Source organism: Talpa occidentalis, unplaced genomic scaffold (assembly GCF_014898055.3).
Source record: "Talpa occidentalis isolate TD23 unplaced genomic scaffold, MPIMG_talOcc4v2.1 talOcc4.8, whole genome shotgun sequence".
NCBI lineage: Eukaryota > Metazoa > Chordata > Mammalia > Eulipotyphla > Talpidae > Talpa > Talpa occidentalis.
Genome location: NW_023605194.1, coordinates 4506047 through 4527083, shown reverse-complemented (window position 1 = coordinate 4527083; position 21037 = coordinate 4506047). Strand labels below are relative to the sequence as shown.

The 21037-nt window shown below is 47.0% G+C and overlaps 1 protein-coding gene across 1 annotated transcript in view; it reads right to left on the bottom strand.

Annotated features, from left to right (window-relative positions):
- CPXM2 (carboxypeptidase X, M14 family member 2) overlaps positions 1-21037 on the bottom strand; it is a 77817-nt gene that overhangs the window by 33712 nt on the left and 23068 nt on the right. The window contains exon 4 of the mRNA XM_037495630.2: positions 13740-13879. Within this exon, the coding sequence (XP_037351527.1) occupies positions 13740-13879 (140 nt within the window). The remainder of the gene's footprint in view (positions 1-13739; positions 13880-21037) is intronic.

Here is a 21037-nt window from a genome sequence, read left to right as displayed (position 1 = left end):
GATGCCAGCAGAGGCCCCACAGCTCCGGGGTGACGATACTCCAGGGTGACGATGCTCCAGGAAGAACTTGAAAGTGTGAACTGCTGATATCGTGGATGTATTTGGAGATTTCCAGGTCCCTCAGAAAGCTTTGGAATGAATTAGTAAGAAATATCTAGAAAACCAAGGAAACAATTAAAAGAAAGCCATTATTAGCTCCCATAAAAACAAAAGGTCATACAGGAAAGGGGGACATAATTATAGTACACCACGTGACCCAGCGACGGCCAGTCGTCGTGACGCAGATTAGATAGTGACGTAACTAGAGTTGGTGATGCAACTCTTTGGAGAGAACAGGAAGAGAAAGACACAGAGCAAGAGACAGGCAGACAGAGAGCGTGTGTGTGTGTGCGTGCACGTGTGCTTGAAATGGATTAGAAGAAACTTAAATTTTCACCAGTCACAGTAAAAATTCAATCAATAATAATTAATGTACAAAAATCAAAAAAGTGTACTGAAAGCATCTTGCTGAGAAATACAGGGATTAAGAGAATTATATAGAGGCTACTAACGGGTTTATAGACGTTACTTGAGAGACCAGGAATAGGGACACAGGGGTCAGGCGCTACTATTTTTCATAGCAAGCAGTGCTGTCTGCTGTTTACACACGTAATTATAAAATAAGCCCCGTATTCCTCTTTGTCACTTCGGCTTCACTCCTCTGGTGCTTTCTCAATTTTTCTGCCCAGTTCAAGGTCGTTTTTCACAATGCATGCAAGACGTGAGGCCAATTTCTTCCTCAGTTGTAAATTCAAAGCAGGATTAAAAAGCAGAGTTTCTTTTCCTTTTTCTTTTAAGAGTTCCCATATAACTCTGTGCCCTGGAGAGGAAGTCAGTGGAATTTTATGTGAGCAAAGTTGGGAAGCGTCTTGCCTTTCCCTTCCCACTGCCGCTCTGTGTGCCGAACGGGTTGCCAACCGTCTGCCCTCTGGCCCAGCTGATGTTATTCTTTGACACAGACTTTAAAGAAAAACTCAAGGTCGGAAGGTTATTTGAAAAGAAGGAAAAGAAGGACTTCTATGAAGCTTCGCAAAGATTTCAACTTTTTAAATTGATTAGAAAAAATATGGCTTCCCCCGTCCTCAAAGGACACAAAGGAGGACACCACACACGAGGCCTCAAAGGTACCACGTGAGCACCATCCTCGAGCGAGAGTTGTGCTTTCTCAAGCCCCGCCGGAGCCAGAGCAGAGAGCCTGGCAATTCCTGGCGCCGATGGCCCCCTGGAAACCTGCAGCCAACCTGGGCTGGGGGCCACCGCCACGTCCCCAGGAGGCGCTGGCACTGGCGCCTGTGGGGGCCACAGTCCTGACTGCAGGGCACAGGGAGAAACACTTGGCACACACATGCTGGCAGTGCTGCAGGAGCTCAGCTTACAGTAGGTAACTGCACCATGATTATTTTAAATGAAAGGTGACAGCTGCCACTCCCGGTGACACCAGACAGCAAGAACGGGCTCTCAATGGACACCACGGTCAGGACCAGTGGGAAGGAAACAGGCAATGCAGAGGAGCCTCCCAAGTCACAATCACCGAGCATGGCTTGGAAAGTTCTGCTGAGGTGGTTGGACACCTACCAGAAATTCCAGAAGAACAGAAGCTTCTGGGGAGAGGATTAGGAAAGGGAAAGAAACATTCATCTTCTGGCCTAAACTGTGCTTGACACAGGATTAGGAATGAGCTTCCCAATATGGAGAATAAGAGGGGAGGCAGAATGCCAGCAGGAGGCGGAGCTCCCTGGTTCAGACGCGATGGCTCCCAGCTCGTGAATGTTCACACCACCAAGTTCCTAAAGCTCATAGAAGACACACTAGTCACGGAGAGCAGCAGGCCATGGAAGTTTCCAGCACAGGGCCCCACGCCCATTCCCCACCCTCTTCCTCTGTGCTCATTTGGACCCTGTGCTCTGACTTGGAGTTTATTGCATTTATTTAGAAACTTCAAGCAAAACACAGTGATGGCATCAATTTAATCACCGTTCATAATATGGTCTTCATGGAGAGCGTGTGAAGAAGCGTTGCATCGGGGCATTATATAAAATGTAGGAGCCAGACACAATCACAGAATGTTGTGGTTCCCCAAGGAAATGCAGCTCTGGGTCCAACACAGGGCCTGCACTCAGTGACGCAGAAGAGCTGGCGCAGGTGTGGACCCGCAGAGAGCAGCCAACGGGTGCAGAGAAGCCCAAGAGGGTGATCGTAAAATCTGATGGTCAGATCCAGGGAAAACAAGACCAGGAATGCACCGCATGATCCCAAAAGGTACCGCTCACTTGAGGCATTAAATGGGTATAAATATCTGTGCATTAAACCAGCCTCTGCATTCACAGGGAGTTACAGGAGAAGCAGGAGGAGAGAGAACCTCCTTGTACCTTCCTGGAGGGGTCTGAAGGGATGAAACACCATCCGTGATAAGCTAGCCAGTGCCGTGGTCCGGAAAAAAAAAAAACAGTCTTTCTTTCTAAACATTCATGGAATATTCAAAAAAAACTGTCCCTACTTTAAGCCTCAAAAGAAACTTTCAAAATGTCAAGAAATTAGAAAACAGAGACCATGTCCCCTGATACAAAGAGAAACGTTAAAAAAAACATTGATTCAAAAACCTCTTGCCCAGGAAATTTAATTCCATCTCCTAAGGAATACTTGATCAAAGAGAAAAGCAAAGTTGAAACTACAGATGTATAGTGTTTGGAAGTCAATTAGAACCTTCTACATAGCACATAGAATGTCTGTGAGCTACAAAGTGTGAGGGGTCTCCCCGAAGCCCAGTCAGAGCCACCTCCATGTCACCAAGCCCAGTCCCAAGTCCAGTTGTGGCCCCATGTCAGCCCTGAAAAGGAGCAGTTCCCCTTCCTACTCCTCTGCCCAGAAGCTTCTGGTCTCCTCGTAGGTGTTCAACCATCCGAAATTGGGGGTGTGGGGGTGAGAGGGAACAAGAGAGATCCAAAGAGAGATCCAGAGAGAGAGCGCTGGAGAGAAAGATTTAGAGAGAGAACCAGCAGGATAGGGCTAAAGCAGAAGAAATCTCAGAGAAAATCTCACAATCTTACAAACTTATATCACTAAGAGAAAAAGAATGCCTGAAGCATTCAACTCAAGATTTAAAGAACAATGATATAAACCAAAAAAGGAGAAAGAACCCCTTTTCAATAGAAATGAGTAACTTCAAAAAAAGAAAAATGGCAACACTGGTAATAATTTCAATGAATGCTTGTTATTTAAAAAATTTGGTTAGCCAACAAAGAGAAAAGCAGAAATGCACAGATATTTTAAATAAAAACAAGCAAATAATTAATGAGCAAAACAAATTGAAAGATGCTTTAAAAGACAATTTTGTTAAATCAAACGTGCTGGAAAATGTAACAACAGAAAACTGGCACCTCACGTCCTTTCACTCTTAGAGAGGCCGGTTCTCCCTCAATTACCTGCTCAATCCCCTCTAACACAGCAACTGGGATTCTTTCCGTGGCTAATCCGTTCCTCCTTGAAAAGTGCATGTGTGAAAGAATATGGCAAGAATGGCCAGCCAGACATGATTCACAAGGATGTGAACTGGGTCTACGAGACAGGGCGTGACGACACTAGGACAGCGTGGCACTGCCACGGAGACTCGGAGCAATGGGATATCAACAGATTCCAGGAGTGAACCCCCTGGGTGACAGGACTGTAGACTATCATGATGGGGACACTTCAGTTGTGTCTCCGTCCATCCAGACTGCTAAGACCCAACACTATATACTGAGCATCTGAATAAATCAGGAATTTACCTCTCCCAGCCTGGAGGCTGGCTGTCGGATATCAAGTGCCAACATGATTGTCTGAAGGTTCTCTTCTGGGTCAAAGATTTCTCACCATGTTCTCACATGGCATAAGGGGTGAGGGAGCTCTGAGGGGCCTCTTTTATATGGGCACTGATTCTAATTACAAGAACTTTGCCCTCATAACATAATCACTTCCCTGAGAACCCACAAGAACCATCATATCGAGCATCAGGATTTAACTTACAAATCTGGGGGGTACATTTAGACCAAAACAGCTGGGGAAAAAATGCGGACCGTGTAATAAACAATGTTGGGACCATTTGACTATCCTGGTCACCACTTATGGATAAAAAGAGTTTGCTCTATTACATATACCCTGTACCAAAATACTTTTCATATGATTCAAAGATTTCAACATAAAAACTGAAACCATAAAAGTACTAGAAGAAAATATTGGGGCAACCATTTGTCATTAGAATGAGCAAGGCCTTTCTATGTATGACATAAACCTTAAGAGACTAATTATGCTAACCGCATAAACATTCAAAAATTGTATACATCAAACAGCTCCAAAGCAAAGTGACAAGGAAGGAGATTAACCAGGGGAATATTAGTACATCAAGCCACAGTCAAAGAACTAATTTTGGGGTGCCCCAGGGGCATCCATCGAGGATCGACCACACTGGAGTTTCTTACCAATTTGATTCGTCTCTCTCTCTCTCTCGCTCTGCCTCACAAGAAAAAGGTTCTTACCCACATCCTTGCAGGCGGCCACCATCAGCTTCAGCAAATACCACCTGACAGGGCCAATGAGTAAAGTCAGTCAACGAAAGGACAGAGAAGAGCCCCACAGTGGTATTCAGTCGTGAACACCACTGGGTGTTGTCCACTTTCCCAAGCAAGCAGGGAACACAGTTAAGTCCCTTTTCAATCAGGGAACAGTTCATCAACCCCTCCTAGTATTTAGGCCAATTTCTGTTGGAACTGTGAGGAAGCTGGCAGCTTCCTTTTCCTGTCCCCCACTCCTGGACGGAGCTAGCAGGTTCAATCCTGCCTATGGCTGAGTTATAACTCCAGGCAAGGTTGCTGCTCCCAGGGCCTAAACTTGCCTTATGTGGCTTCTAGAAACAATATGGAAAACAGTCTTTTTTCCTGCAATACACACAGGCAGGACAGCACGGAAGAACATACCCGCACAGTCCTTGCGCCCCACCCCCAATTTCCCTGTACCCAGCTCCTCCCTCCACCCTCTCCTCCCCCTTTCTCTGCTGGAACCACAGTTTCAGCCTGAAATGATGCTGCTTCCCTCTCAGCGCAGCCAAAGGTTGGACACTGTGTGAAAATTCAACCATTGATTTACTGGGTTTTTCGCTTTGGATTGGTTTCCATGGCTTTTTGAGAATGCAGACCGTACAGGAAATGTCATAAACTTAGAAATATTATCTATTTTCCATCGCTTCCAGTAAAAACGCCTACCAGCGAAAGCGGGGTAAGTGCCACTTTAGGGGCCAAGTCCAATAAATCTGGGTAAAGGGTGAGGCAGCTCCTGGTTGGGAACTAAAAATTCTCAGGGAACTAAAAATTTAACCAAAAAGTAAGTTATTTAAGGTCCCCAGATCTGAAAGTCATTTCAAAAATCAGTAGAAAAGGACCAAAATGAAGTCTCCCAGGACAGGTGGCCAGGCCCTTCCGGGGCGGTGGCCTGGAGGCAGGGACTCCCACGGGATGGGCCGGAGGCGAACAGGAGGCTTGGGGGGGGGGACTGGTAGCCGGCTCAGGGACTTCTGTGGCCCTGGGCACTTCTGTCTCCGTGGGCACTACCAGTTTTCTCCTGCTCCTGTAAAATGACTGCCCCGTTGAGCTTTCAACCACACAAACATGTTGTCTCACAGCTCTCGAGGTCAGGAGCCCTAAACCCGAGGTACTGGCAGGGCTCCCTGAGCTTCAGGCCTCGGGCATGCATGGGGGAAACCACAGGGTGGGGGGTGGGGGTGGAGGGAGCAGGAAGGACCTGCAAGGTCACGGTGAGGCAGGGAGAGATGCACAGGGGGCTTGAACTCCCCAACCTCAGTGTCCTCACCACTCAGTGGGGACAAAGAAGCCTCCCCTGGCAGAGTTGCTGAGGACACACCGAGGTAATAAGCAAGTGCCAGCAGCCAGTAAAGAGAACCAATGTGCTTTGATTTCAAGAAACCTTGTGCTAGCCTAATGATGCCAACAAAATGCAGAAGCATCACAGGAGTGTTTGAGCCAAACTACTTCTCAGTCACCATGTGATTCAGCCCCTAAGTCCTTCCTGGGTGCCCGCGGGGTGCTGGGGCCCTGGAGGCCCAAGCACAGATGGAGGGGGTGAGAGGAGCCCACCCTGCGAGGAACAGCAGTCCCAGCGCATCATTTAGGCCTGAGTCTAGGACATCCCAGGGCTTTCTGCCCGATCCCCCCAACACTCCCAGCGAGCGGGCGAGCAGGCCCTCACCTCCTCAGACCAGCCGGGAAAGCGAGGCTCAGGCGGACGACAAGGCCACCTGGGCCACCCGCCCTCCAGGGCTGGCTGCAGCTGCCTCCTGCCCCCCGGGGTGTGAGAGCACACGGGTGAGAGCACACGGAGGAAGGGGGGTGGTGGGGGACAGGAGGCCTTGCCCAGAGGCTGGCTGAGAGAGGAAAGAAGCATGGAGGCGGCACTGCATCAGGCCCCTCCACAAAAGACGGGAGGAGTCCTGAGGAAGCAGAGGCCGGGCGGCTCTTACAGGTGCCGCCTGCCGAGGACCACCCCACGTGCCCGGTGCGCACTTACTCATCCATACCCACAGTGGCCCCATCTGCAGGGTTCTGTTATCTCCATTTTGCAGGTAAAGAAACTGAGGCACAGAAAGGCTCAGAAATACACCCAGGGCCATGGAACTAGGTAGCTGTGGATTCCAGACTCCCAGTCTCACCGGAATCCACTTGTGTCTGCTCCAGGAGAGGAATGGTCACCTGAGAAGGGGAGCTGGGTCCCCAGCCTGCCCCTCAGGTTGGGGCCTGGCTCCTCTCAATGGTCCGTGCAATAAAGACCCCCGCCCTAGCAGACTCTGGGCTGGCGGGGGCGGGGTGGTGGTGCAGTGCTCCGAGAGGAGTCGGGCATCAGGGTCCCTCACTGATCTAACACTGGGGGCTCCGAGGGAACAAAAGCCAGGCTCCGTTTGCTCCCCGGGAGCCTCCCCAGTGCAAGTACAGACACACAGGTAGGAAAACAAGCCAATCAGGTCACGGAGCAATACTGAGGATAGCCGTCAGAGGAGGTTTCAGAAGGCCTCTCAATGCAGGGAGGGTTGAGCCTCCCAGTGGGGGATAGCAAGTGCAAAGGCCCTGGGGCAGGTGCGTGCTTGCTGTGTCTGTGGAACAAAGAGGAGATTCCTGTGGTACAAGTGCAATGAGCCAGGAGACTCATGAAGGCAGGCGGCAGGGAGGCCCTAGGGCCAAGGTGGGGGAACAGCTCGGGAGTTAAGCAGAACAGAAGGTCTTCTCCGCAGAAAACAGATGAGAGAAACTTCACGGTGTGCTGGCAGGTGTCCTGGGGTAGACTGGACCCTGAATAAATCAGGGTGGAAGCTTCATCCCCGGGGAAGAGGTGCTAGGAGGTTTCCATTTCAGAGACGTCACCTCCTGAGGACGCGCCCTCTCATCATCGGCACCCAGAAAGCCGGGTCTGAAAGTATGAGCCACGGAGCCATGAAAGAGAACTTGATTTAGTTTCAAATAACTCTCCCTGCATAGTTGAAGCAAAACACAGAAAGAAGAAATGATTGCCTGCCTGGCCTTCGACTTGAACTTGGAGATGGTTCCATTAAAACACTTCATTTCAGGCCAAATTTGGCAAAACTAATAGTTCCCAAAGAGCTTAGAACGGAATTTGGAAGCTTCTGTCTCCCCAGCCCCATGCAGGTGCCAAACACATCCTTCTGCAGCAAGCAGGGAGTCTCAGCATGACAGGGCACCCACAGCCTCGGCATGACAGGGCACCCACAGCCTCAGCATGACAGGGCACCCTCAGCAGCCCCACCTTGAGCTCTGCTTCCAGGGCCCACAGGGCGTCCTCCCAGATTCCTGGCCCAGCCCAGTGCCCTTCCCTCCACACCCCAAGACCGCCATGTGTGGGGCCCAGCGCTGGTCTGCAGGAGCCAAAATCAGTCCTGGGAGCATAAAGTCAGACTAACTTAAAGAGCGAGAGAAGAGGCAGGCCCCGATTCTCACTGGAAGCTGAGGAGCCCGCAGCTGGGAGGAAGGCGCTGGGGAGGCTCCACCTGCTCCCCGTCTTGGATGAACGTCCCCCAGAGGACATCCATCGTCCTTCTTCTGTCCCTCATAGACCCCAGCCTCCCCCTTCAGCAAGCCCCTCCTCGCCTCTCCTGAGCTTGGTCTCAGAGGTTCTCCCAGCAGGGGTGCTGAGCAGTCAGCCCTGCACCCCCAAGATCCCCAGAGGTCGGCCCCACTCAGCCTCTGCTCATCCTCCTCCCCCCACTGCAGTCATCACCTCCCTGGCCCCAGGGAGGCCCTCACACAGCGCTGTCCTCCCGCCAGGCGCCCACGACCTCTGAAGCACCTCCCCAGGGCACCGTGGCCTGCCCTCTTCTCCCAGGGCTTTGGGGTCTTCCCCAGCAGTGCAGGGTCTCAACTGCACCCCCATTTACCTAGCACGCTTTGCTGCCAGGTCTGCACACCCTGGTCCCTCCACCTCCTCCAGCTGCCCTGCCCTGAACTCTACCGCCCCCTAGTGGAGGGAGCCCCGGCGTGGCCCAAGGGGCCACTGTATTGTAGGAGCAGGCCCTGGGCAGCCGGCCAGAGAAGCTCCTGCTGCCAGCTTCCGACCCTCAGACCTGCCACACTCACTGCTGGCAGGCGCCCCACTTCACCAAAGATCTGAATCCACCTCGACATTCACTCCCACCCCTTTACCATCTCAGGGGGCAGGAGACCCTCCTCCTTCCCTCTTCACCGCAGGGACCTCCCTGCATGGCCACCCCAACTGTTTTCTCTCCACAGACTCCCCTACCATTAACACGAAAGCGGGGTGGGGTGGGCCATTCCCGCCCCTGTCTTGCTTCTGGGTGGGTGCCTCACCCTCTCCTTTCTTTCATCAGAATTCTCGGAAGGGAAGCCCACGCCCAGGCCCTCTGCTAAGGTTCTCACAGGCAGATAGGACACCAGCGTCCTCGGGCCTGTGTTCAGGCAGAGACTGCGCTTGCGGCAGATGCCCCGTTCAACCTGCTCGAATTAGCTAATTAGCCTGAGTAATTTTTAAAAGTTCAGCCAACTAGTTGAACCTTCCAGATTCCTTGCCTTGCAAACTCATCCATCAAATTGCAACTTCATTTTAAGGACCCATTTACAGACTCTCAAGAGATAATGAAAATCGTTCTGTTTATTAAACAATTAAAATTTAAAACATTTGGTTATTTAAATTGTCGGTATTTCACCCAAGTCATTAGAAGCAGCTATTCACCTCAAGCGGAATAATTAACTTTTCAATCATCATGTTGGTTATAACCGTAATACTCATATATCTAATATACTTTCTGAAATTAGGGAAATAAAGGATTGGCTTTTATTAGTATACTAAATTGCAATGCACTGGGAAGGATAATTGATATTGGTAAAAAGTATAAATAATTCAGTATCATTAAAACAATTATATTTTACACTTACAAATAGCATGAATTATTTGAAAAATTATTAAAATTAGAATCATGTCCCTTTTTTCAGCAAGTTAGATATGAACTGGGCACAGATCACGGCTGAGCCTCAGAGTCTGGGACAACCTCCTTCTGGTTTGCATCCTGGGCCTGAGACCAGCTCTCCTGTCCGCGTGTACTTGCTGATTCTAGAACACCTGCCACACAGTGGGCTCCCCGACAGGACTGGGCCTTCCCAGAGGGCAGGCTACTGTGGCTCACCTCTGTACCCCTCGTGCTTGGGAAAGTTGTCCAGCAGCCAGCAGGTGAGGGAGTTCACAAACACACCGCGAGAATGTCAGGAGTATGTGCTAATTTTAAAACACCATAGCATCACCTCATTTCACTTCCCCACAACTTTATGATAGAAAGTGGACACCCCCTGGAAAGGAATGCAAACTGAGGTCCAGGGGAGGGAAATCTCACTGCCAGTGATTCTGAAGCCACGGTTTCACAGGCATCCATCTAGCAATCCTGTCCCTTCCTCCTCTTTCACCTGCCTCCCCTTGACAGTTTAAGCCAGTTCTCAGCTATTCATGCTCAGGGATTAATGAACTCATTACCATTTGCTGTGAACAAACCTTTGTCAATGTGTTACTTCCTAACAATCTCCATTCACTAAAGAACCAGTGATCCAGTCATCTATTTTTGGGCATTTGGGTTGCTTCCAGGTTTTCCCTATTGTAAATAGTGCTGCAATAAACATAGGGGTACAGGTGTTCTTTTCAATCACTGTTTTTGTGTCCTTTGGGTAGATCCCTAGGAGTGGAATCGCCAGGTCGTATGGTAGCTCCATTTTTAGTAGACTGAGGAACCTCCAGACAGCTTTCCACAGTGGCTGGACCAGTCTGCACTCCCACCAACAGTGCAGGAGCATTCCTTTTTCACCACATCCTCGCCAACATTTGTTGTTGCTGGGTTTTTTGATTTGTGCCATTCTCACTGGTGTAAGGTGGTATCTCAGTGTGGTTTTGATTTGCATTTCCCTGATTATAAGGGATGTTGAACATTTTTTCATATACCTGTTGGCCATTTGCATTACACAATGGAATGTTATTCAGCAATCAAGAAAGATAAACTCATGTCATTCGTGGCAACATGGATGGAGCTAGAAGGAATGATGCTCAGTGAAATAAGCCAGAAGGAAAAAGAAAAATATCGGATGGTTTCACTTATAGCAGGAATATAGGGGAACCCAATAAGACATCAGTGTAAAAAAAAGTAATAACAGCACAAAACACAACAAAGCAAAAACAGATAATTACAAATCAGAGACATCCTGCAGGGGAGGAGGAGGGAGAGGGATCAGAGGGAGGGAGGGAGGAGCACAGGGGACTGAGGTGATGGTGCCCAGGTGCCTTGGGGAAGGAAACTCTGTGGGGACTCCACCTGAGGGGGTGGGGGGAAGCAAATATTGTTTAAAAAAAGAAAAAATTTAAAAAAAAAAAAGAAAGAAAAAAAAACCAAAAAAGAAAGGAAAAAACAAAAAAGAAAGAAAAAAAAAAGAAACCAGTGATCCAGCTCTGCAGATGCCCAGTACTGGGGAGGGCCCCTGGGACACAGATCTGGTGCCATCGACCCCGCATCCAGGGCTCACAGACTCGGGGGAGAAACGTGGACACCGATAAAGAGGAATATTGGCCATGGGAACACGGGTGGCTGCACCAGGACCGAGGCCACGGGGGAAGCGGGGGCTGCCGCCCCGAGTTAGCACTGCTGACGGCGCCTGTGGACGTGTCTGGGGCCGCACCGGCCAGATGCCGCTGCCGCCAGCCTGACTCAGGCCTCTGGGGAAAGGACTCCTTGGTCCTCACCCCTTCAGGCCAGAGCAGGCAGCGCTAAGCCAGCAGGTAAGACAACATGACCCTCCTCCGATGCCTTTGCAGGGCCCCGGAAGGATAAATGCACTCGGAATACATTAATGCCCTGAAAAAAAACACCCAACTCTTTACAAAGGAACTCTATCCCTTGTCTTTCTTCTCAGCTGCCCCGCGTGCTCGGCTCAGCCAAAGAAAGAACGTTCTATAGCAATTGCTTGTTCACCCAGAACCCTCTTGTGTTTCTGGGTGAGGTGGAGGGCGAGCGTGACTCCCCTCCTGCTCTTTCCAGCTAGCGCTGAGCCAGCTCCCGGGGTGCAGTGGTGGGGGGGGGACGGCGGGGAGGGGGCAGCAGGTGCATAACCAGACCCCAGGGCCCTCCCTGTGGATCACCCGAAATTGGCCTTTCTTTCAAGTCTCGATTATTTTCCAAAATGCTTCCCTCTCAGACACTAAACAGTGAAACAATGCTGGGGAGTCACTGGTGAGAGCACCGGGCAGGCGACGCACGAGCTGCACAAATGCAGTCAGATGCTGCCGGGGCGCACGCCGGCTCTGGAAACCTGCTTGGAGGAAATAATTCAAGGGGATGACAAAGCATGAAATGCTGCTGAAATATGATATGAGAAAGTAGGAAACTAGGGGCCGAGTCAATCATAGGCTATGAAAACTGCCCGTCGTGAAGTGGGGTCACAGCATGAGGAATGCTGGGACTTTTTAACATGGAATGTGATTTCAAATGTGCAAAAAATGACATTTGCCTAAGGACAGTGGACTCACAGGTAATATTTGAAAACATAGTTGGGTGTTAACACATCGTCTTGACAGTGAAACAAAAAGGCTCGGGGTGAGGGCGGAGATCACTAGAGGGGGTTTGTCAGAGGGGGAGCCCATCAGAGAGGGAGACCGTCAGAGGCCCTTTCAGGGTCAGTGACAAGGGGTTTAATGTGAGCACAGAAGCCACAATCACGTCTCTTGCCCCAGTTTACTTATTAATGTTGGCCTTTCCTGAATTAAAATAAATCTGACCAGCAAATGATGGGCAGATTTTTCATGAGTGCCAGCAGGTAATGAGTAAATGCTGAAAGGCACCAAGTGTGGGAAAGTAAGAGCGCAGGACAGACGGGGAGCACAGGTGCGTACAGATGGGCAGCGCAGGCAGGGCCACTCTCCAGCCCCGTGATCTGGCTCCTGACCCATGTGGGGTGTCTGCGCTTCCAGGCCCTCAGCACAGATAATGTCAGAGGAACTTGTGAAACGTCAATATAAATTCAGAAAGCACCCGAGATGCTGTGGACCCAAAGAGGCCTGGCCCCATTGTCTGCACACCTGGAACCCCACGGAACCACCCCGCAGATGAAGCCCTGCCTGGTCCCCACAATCAGCCCTGGGTGGGGGGGGAGACATTTTGTGGCGGGTGTTTTTTGTTTGTTTTTTTTTGCTTTTTTTTTGTTTATTTTAGTAAAATATACATAGCATAGAATTTATCATCTTAAGCATTTTTGAGCATGCAATTCAGTGGCACTGAGTACACACACTGCTGTGTCACCACCTCTGTCCATCATCCCAGACTGGAAAGCCAAACCCATTTGACCCTAACCCTCCACATCGCCCCCTCCCCCCCGTGCCAACAGCCACCTTCCACCTTCCACTGCTTTCTCCCTATGAACTGGACAACTCTAGGCACCTCACAGAAGGGCCTTTTAGCGTTTGCCCTTTGAGGCTGGCTTACTGCGCTCAGCATGATGCCCTCACGGTTTGCCCATGGTGTACCAGGTGTCAGACTTCCCTCCTTTTTCAGGCTGAATAATATTCCACTGTACGTATATGCCACGGGATAGAGAGATTTCAGGGGCTGCAGCCTCCTCTCTGGGAGTTACTACCAGGCCTTCTTGTTACTGACCCAGCCTGACTCCAAGTTCCATTTCAAGAAGGGACTTCCTTCTCAGGCCTCATATCAGCTCCTTCTCACATCTACCTCTTCTCTTCATTACTTGGTCTTTTACTGGCGAGCTGCCTGAGCCTTCAGTCCTTCCTTCTACTTCTACCCACGGACAACAACTGGGCCTGTTACCTGATGTCCACTGCCTGGGGTGCGTCTACTGCACCAGTCAGGGCATCAGTAACGTGAATCCAAGATGGCAGCCACCTGTCTCAACTGCATTGTTTGTGCCCCGCTTAACCTGCCCATGGCTCCCTCTCTCTGATCCTGCAGCGTGGAGGGCGCAGCTCCACCAGACACACCTTCCCCCAGGGCTCTTGTCTGCAGCAGCCCAGCCTCCTGCCCATGCTCCTGTTCTCTTTCCTTCCACTGCCCATCACCAGTTACCTCCTGCAACCAGCCTGTCTCTGGCCCCTAGAACATAAGACCCGAAACATGGAGTCCAGCAAAGCACAGGCCCAACCACACTTACAGCCAGAGCGAGTTCCTTCCTTGAGTGATGACCCCAGTGAACTTGGTGAGACGTCTGGCATCCACTTCAATCCACTGATGGAGGTCGTTCCTCCCTGCGCACCACGCCCCGTCATAAAAATCATTTTCATTAATACCCGCCTGGAAAGAAAAAGAGGGGTATTCTTCAGAGAGGCTCGAATGGAGACAATTAAGGCCCACTCTTCATGACACCGAGAGAAAGGGAGGAGGGATAAAAGACAATGAAGGAGATAAAGAAAAACTCCACTGTGCCCTGAACTCCCTCTTCCAAGCCATAAAGAGGAGCTGCTTATTATTCACAAGTTGGGAGTATTTCGGAATGCTGTGTCTTCTTCTTGCCCAGTGGGAAACAGAATTTAATGAGTTTTCCTATTACTCATTCTTCCAGCAGACAAAGACCATCTCCTACATGCCAGCCTACACACACCAGGTGCCGAGGGCACAAAGGTGAATCGTTCCCTCCTGGAACTTCACCATCCAGGCAGGAAAAAAGACATGAAAATAGAAGAATTAGAACACGGTGGGGCGTGTGCTATTTCAAGGAGAGGCGCAAACTGCTCTGGAGCATTTAAGGACAGCAGAGCTGACCTGGTTATAGGGGACACCGGAGAGAAAGACCCAAGGCAGGGGTGATATGGGGCTGGCTCTCGAAGGGTAATGAATCTGTATTTGTTAGCATTTACATCATTTGATGTGTTTGAGTATCAGCTACTACTGCTACCAAAGCCTCTCCGATCCGAATCCACAAGGTAGGTGAACTTCCTGTTCTAGAATTTCCCCTGTTTTAGCTCTAAAGAGAAAATTACCTGCTGTGCCTTCCCCCCAAAAGAGGACATTTAAACCAAGTACATCTTTCTAACTTACTGAGAATTTTTCCGCATTAATCCCATGTTCACATGGTTATTTCACAAGTACATAAATAGATCAGAAAAAAAAAAACTATCTTTGAAAGATAAAAATGATAGGCCAGCCCACCCTCCCTTCCGCTAAGCATTTTCAACTCAGATTCCGGGACAGTCGATTCATCAACATTCTGCAGAAGCTCAAGTTCTCAGCAACTCAGAATCTGCCGGCACATGGGCTGCTAGGGACCTAGAGGGGCTGTGAGGTTCCGCTTTCTAGAATCATCCAAGAAAATCTGAATTTTGCAAGTGCATATTCCTGGCCCTGAACCATGCTTCAGTGCCTTTTGTTAAGCATATCCGGTCCACCACGAGCTCAGAATAGAGGCTGCAGGGACAAAATCAACCGTTTTCTCCACCTGCAGGCAGCTGTCCTCTAAGGACAGAGACAGGCAGCACATTCACTACCCACAATATCACACCTCGACTTCTGTCACAGAAACATGACACACACCAGTGTTTGCTGAGGTTCTTCTTGTCAACAGCCCTCGAGGCTGAGGTTTGGAACAGCCCCATTCACCGCTACAGCTAACCCCACTGTGTCCCTCTCCATGCCAGGTACCGGCGGAGGGAGCAGAAATGCAGAGGGGAAATGTGCAGTCCTGCCGTCTCGCAGCGTAGAACGGGCAGGCGGACGAAGCTCGCACACGAGCTTGCATCTTGGTCTGGGCATCTTAAGATCAACCTACAAGCTGCGCCCCAATATCCTCCTTCCTGTGTATGAATCCCACCTCTGCCACTCGCACTCAGTGTAGACGCGGGCCATCGGCCCAAGTGCTCTGTGCCCCAGTCTCCCCCTCTGTTAAAGTGGGGACCATGACAACTTCTCCCTTAGGGTGTTGCTCGGACTTACAACAGGGCCTGGCACAAAGTTAGCTTGAGATTAAAAAAAAAAAAAAGGTGCCCGATAAATGCCAGTTATCAGTATATGTAGAACAATGAATACTTGGCAATTCATGGCTGTATTGGTGCTTTATGAATTATTTCACATTTGACAAAATTCTGGGGATTTATAGTTCTATATCACTTAATTGCTCTCACATTTGATATACCCTCAAATATTCAGAATATAGTTACAACACCTGAAAAAAGAGGAGACCCACTGCCTAGAGTTCTCAACAGTAGACCAGGCTGCCCCACGCCCAACCCTAGGGGATCTCTGGCCGACTCTGGAGTCACTTTCAGCTACCCCAGGGAGGAGGGGTGTGTACTTCTAGCAATGAATGGATACAGGCGAGGATGTTACTACCCATTCCACAAAGTATAGGACAGCCCCCAACACAAAGAATGACCCAACCCCAACGTGTCAATGGTGCCAAGGCTGGCATTGCCCCGTCACAAGCAGGCAAGACCAGGACTGTTGCACAGTACGGATATTTACCCCAACAGAAACATGGAAGCTTGGAGAAGCTGTCCTCACGCCAACCCGCCAAAGTCTACTGACTGGAATTTGGAATTAAATTTAAGATTCCCCGTCTGGCCAGTCTGGATATTTTGCTTCTGTTGCTAATCTCAGTTCTTCCTGAACACACTACATAGTCAATTAAATATAGAAAGGTATCAGGGGACTGAGGAGCCCTTCCTGAAATTGACTCACTAGAAACAGCAGCCACCTCTACAAAATCGGGGATGAATTTATAAAGAAAGTACCTGGGAGAATTCTGTGCTGGAGGAGGTACCAGCCGCAGAGGTGCCACCAAATTACACCACGTGCAATAAATGGAATTGTCAGGATGTCTCTGAGAAACCAGAAAAGGGTACATTCACTCCCTTCCTTTTTAATAATGTAGGAAATATTCATAAATTTTGGAGATGGTTCAATCCAAAGTTCTTAAAATAAAAGGTTTGATTCCTTAAAGTATAAGCTAGTCTCAAAAGCACCACTAATGCGGAATGATTCTCTCTCTTTCTCAAAGCAATTGTATTATATGCATCATTTCCTTACCATAAAAAAAACCAATGCATTTCATAACACATAGTTTTCTTTACAAAAATGTGGAAATATTAAATCCATAGCAAAGAGAAAACCTAATTCTACCTATTTAAAATAAATCAAATATAATTTTTCTATTTTAAGATAGAGTAAATATATGCACTTCCCTGTGTTCAATCAAAATTTCCCCCCAGGGGCCTCCCTGGTGGTGCAAGGGATAAGTCTCAGCACTATGAAGCTCTCGCAAGCCACTGCAGCACGAGTTCAATCCCCGGCCAGGGAGCAACCCACATGGCACAGTAAACCTCTCCTGTCTCACCCATTGTTCCCCTCAGCAGTGTGTTTCAATCCACCTGTTCTGTTCCCCACTCTGTCTCTGGTGAATCCTTTCTCTCTCTCTCTCTCTCTCTCTCTCTCTCTCTCTCTCTCTCTCTCTCTCACACACACACACACACACACACACACACACACACCTTTGGCCTGTACCCGTGTTCTTGTTTGCGTAAATAAATAAATCTTTAAAAAAAACCCCCCAAACAAGGAAAATGTGTTTCAGAAATACAACCTTCATCTCTGATAAGACCAAAAGATAGTTATAATCCCTAAATGATAACTTATAGAGCCAGAAATCAGATGAAGGGGCCTGAGATGACTCAGCAAGAGAATGAAGCCCAAACTCACAAGTGGCACTTCGATGAAAAACAAGACACATGGACTCTAAAAATGCTCAGAAACTAGATTCTTAGAAATCTTGGAAGATGAAAGTGAGGCAGGAATAAAACAGGGAATTGATTCAAAATGTAGATTTAAAACAAATAGGTTCCTATGTTCCCATTCCTAATCCACAGAAGACACAAAATTTTTATTTTAAAAAACAACCATAGAGACTCCTGATTTGGAGACCTCATACATAAAGGAGGGCATGTGATGTGACGGGTCAAAACAAGGAGCTCAGTGGCTAGCAACCTAATGAGGAGTGACATGGGCACCCTCCTCCTCCATGCGACTCTGGGACACAATGCAGTCAGGCCTAGAACAACAACAAAGAAAAAAAACAAAAACCCTGAAAACATAATGTAGAAGAGGAAAAATCCTCAAAGAAATTGTGATTAATAGCCTTTGAAAGGGAATTTGCTTACATGAAACAAGAATAGGATATTTTGAAAAAGGAAAAGGTACTGCATAAAAAATATCTTTTAGACTAACAATATGAAAGCAAAAATGGTTAAAACAACAGAAGGGTTTGAAAGCACAAACTAAAGAAGTCTCACAAAAAGTAAACAACACACAAAAACAGATGAGAAAAAAAGCTGAGGAAGAAATCCAGATTTTAAGGGGAAGAAATTATCAAAAAATACTATAAAATTATGTCCCATATCTGAAAGAACTAAGTCTCTGAAACACCAAGAACCTAGTACGATGAATAAAGCAAAACCCATGCCAAGACATATCAAACTTCAAAGCATCAGAAATAAAGAGAAGATTCTAAAAAGAGAAAACAAATATGGAAAAACAAAGAAAAAGGAATATGATACCAGAATTCTCAATAGCTAGAAGAATGGAGGGAGAAAAATTCCTTCAAAGTTATATGAAAATAAAAGATTTTTCATCTTAGAATTTCACAATCTAACTATCAATCAGTAGTGATGGTAAAATAAATATATTTTCAGATTCACAGACCCTGAATAAAAATTATTTTTCATGTACCACTTCCATGATGTTACTACAGGCTGTGCTCCACAAAAACAAGGCAGAATACCAAAAAGAGGAAAATATAAGATACAGAAGCAAAGGATTCCAATACAGGAGAGAATTTTCAGAATGAAAATGGCCCATGGAGAAAGTTCCAAGAAGGAAGCTATGTGAAAGACACAGAAAACCACCATTCATAATATGGCAGGTGAAAGGGCCTCAAAGGGAAATCTACAGAAATATACAAACAGAAGTGAGAACAGAGATTGTTGAACAGGTTTGATCTTATAGAAAACTATATTGCAGGGAATTTTAAAGACTTATACCTAATGCACAGTGTGGAAAAATGTTTTTTAAAATATAAGTAGATCTAGGAAGACAAAAAGTTGTCACAAAGTGATGCATAATGAATACTTCTTGGTTAAGTAGTTCACAATGTTACCCAGGCATAATAGTGAAAACCTTGAATATAGATTTACCCAACAGTTCAGATACAATTTTATTGGAAGGATTAAAGAGGAGTGAAGGTGTCACAAAAATGAGCTGAAATTCTCATCTTCCATAATAAAATTCAAAAGAGAAAGTCAGAAGTTTATAAATCCATTCATATCAACGTGCACTTATGTAGGAATAAAGATTTAAATTTCCAAGGAAACAATTGAAGAGTTTGTAGGTGCCCATCTGCCCCATCCAGAGCTTGTGATGGTCAGGGGTGGGGTAGAATGTTGAATGCACTGATAGTGGATCATTTTTCTTATTACACTTTTGTTTTTTCTAACTTCATTGATAGATAGGCAAATATTTATGTATTTAAATGTACAGCGTGGTAAGTTGATGTATATATACATGCAAAATGACTACCAAGATCAAGATAATTAGCACATCCATCTTCTCAAGTATTTCACTCCTTCTTTGTGTGTGTGTGTGTGTGTGTGTGTGTGAGAGAGAGAGAGAGAGAGAGAGAGAGAGAGAGAGAGAGAATTAAGGGAATTGGTAGGAATAATTAAAATCTACTTTCAGCAACTTTCAAGTATATGGTACCGTATTATTAACTATAGACACCTGCTCTATATCAGCTCTTCTAAATTCAGGCTTATTATAACTGAAAGTTTGTACCTTTGACATAAATTCCCCCTTTTCTCTCTCCCCCAATGGGGAGAACCACTATTGTACTGAGTTTTGTTGTTGTTATAATCCTTCAACACTTTTGATCTAACTAGTTGTTTAATAATAACAAGCAAAGGAAAGGGGATGCCCAGACACAGAAGGTGACAGATCTAAAGCCTACTGTTTAACCTTCCATTTTCCAGGTGGCCATTGAGTACCTACTAAGCGCTAAACATTATGCAAAGTGCTTTGCTTTATATGGAAAACAGTTAACTCTTAGAATCACTCTACTGGGACCAGTGCTCTGCCCTGCCCACCTTTTGTGATCATGAGCTGTCTCCACCCAGAAACATCTGGAAGCAAATTAAAAATTTATAGTCCAGTGAACCTTACAATTCCAGGATAAGTAACTAAGCTGCCACTCTACAGCCCAGGCTAATTTGGACAGAAACACTGCTTCTAAATCTTAGAAGCAGTGCCTGAAATTCTACAGTTTATCAAGAGTTGCCACCTCTGGGAGTGAGGGTTACCTGGAAATCTTAGATAGACACCTGATTAACACAGTTAAGTAACTAATCTCCAATACAAGGGCCACAATGGGCCTGAATACTTACTGAGACACAGGGCAAGCTAGGAATTAGGCAGTTTTAGGGACACTGCAGGAAGGGACCTCGAAAGAACCTTCAAGAAACTTCTGATAAACCCACCAAGCTGCCCAGGTGCTACTCATTGGACTTTCTGCAAATTAGCAGAGTCTCTTATCCAATTCAGAACTTATAGATCAGTAAAGTTGTTTTAGAAGATATTCATTGTTTTGAAGTCATTTTAGACCCCAGAGGCAATTTCTTCAAAATTTCCTTGCATTTGGACAAAGAAACCAAGAAATAGCTTCAATTTGAAATTAAAGCCGTTTAGAAATAAAATCTACTAGATACCCATCAAGCATTAATTCATTGCTTAAAAATGAAAAAAAAAAAAAGGAAAAGAAACATACTAACTGAAAAAGACAGTAAAGGTTTTTCACATCAACATGTTAATTCAACTCAACTAAAATCTGGAAACACTTGGCTACAGTAATTGTATATCTATGGAATAAACAGGTAGTTTAATTCTCAACCTAAACAATTGCAGACGCCCCCATCAGTGGTCCTCATAACGATGGATAGTGCTCCCACTTCGAGATTCCATGTGGGCCAAGGTCAAGTCCTGGTTCTACCGCTCCTTATTGAAACCCCTCCAATTAGATAAGCCAGTCTGGAAGACAGGCAGAGAAATAGAATGATATTTCTATTTCTGAGTCATTCAGAAAGTATCGTTGGTGCCTGGCATGTAAGAAGGACTCAGCAAGGAAAGGGAAGCTCCTGGGTGCCAAGCAAGTCACCTTGTTTCAGGTATGCATCTGCTGAGCCTGTGACTGAGCCCGCACTGTGAGTCAGTCAAACTGTTTATAAAACGAGTGAGTTTGGTCTATTTAGTCCACCGACAGATGTTCTTGGTCTTACTGAGTCATCAACTTTTCTTAGATAGTCTATTTTTATTGCTGCTTTTGTTTTTGTTTTATCTTTAACTATTGACCTATTTTCTTTGCTTTAAGTATCTATTTCCTCTGGAATTTTGTAAGTCTGTAACTTGGTTGAAGTGGTT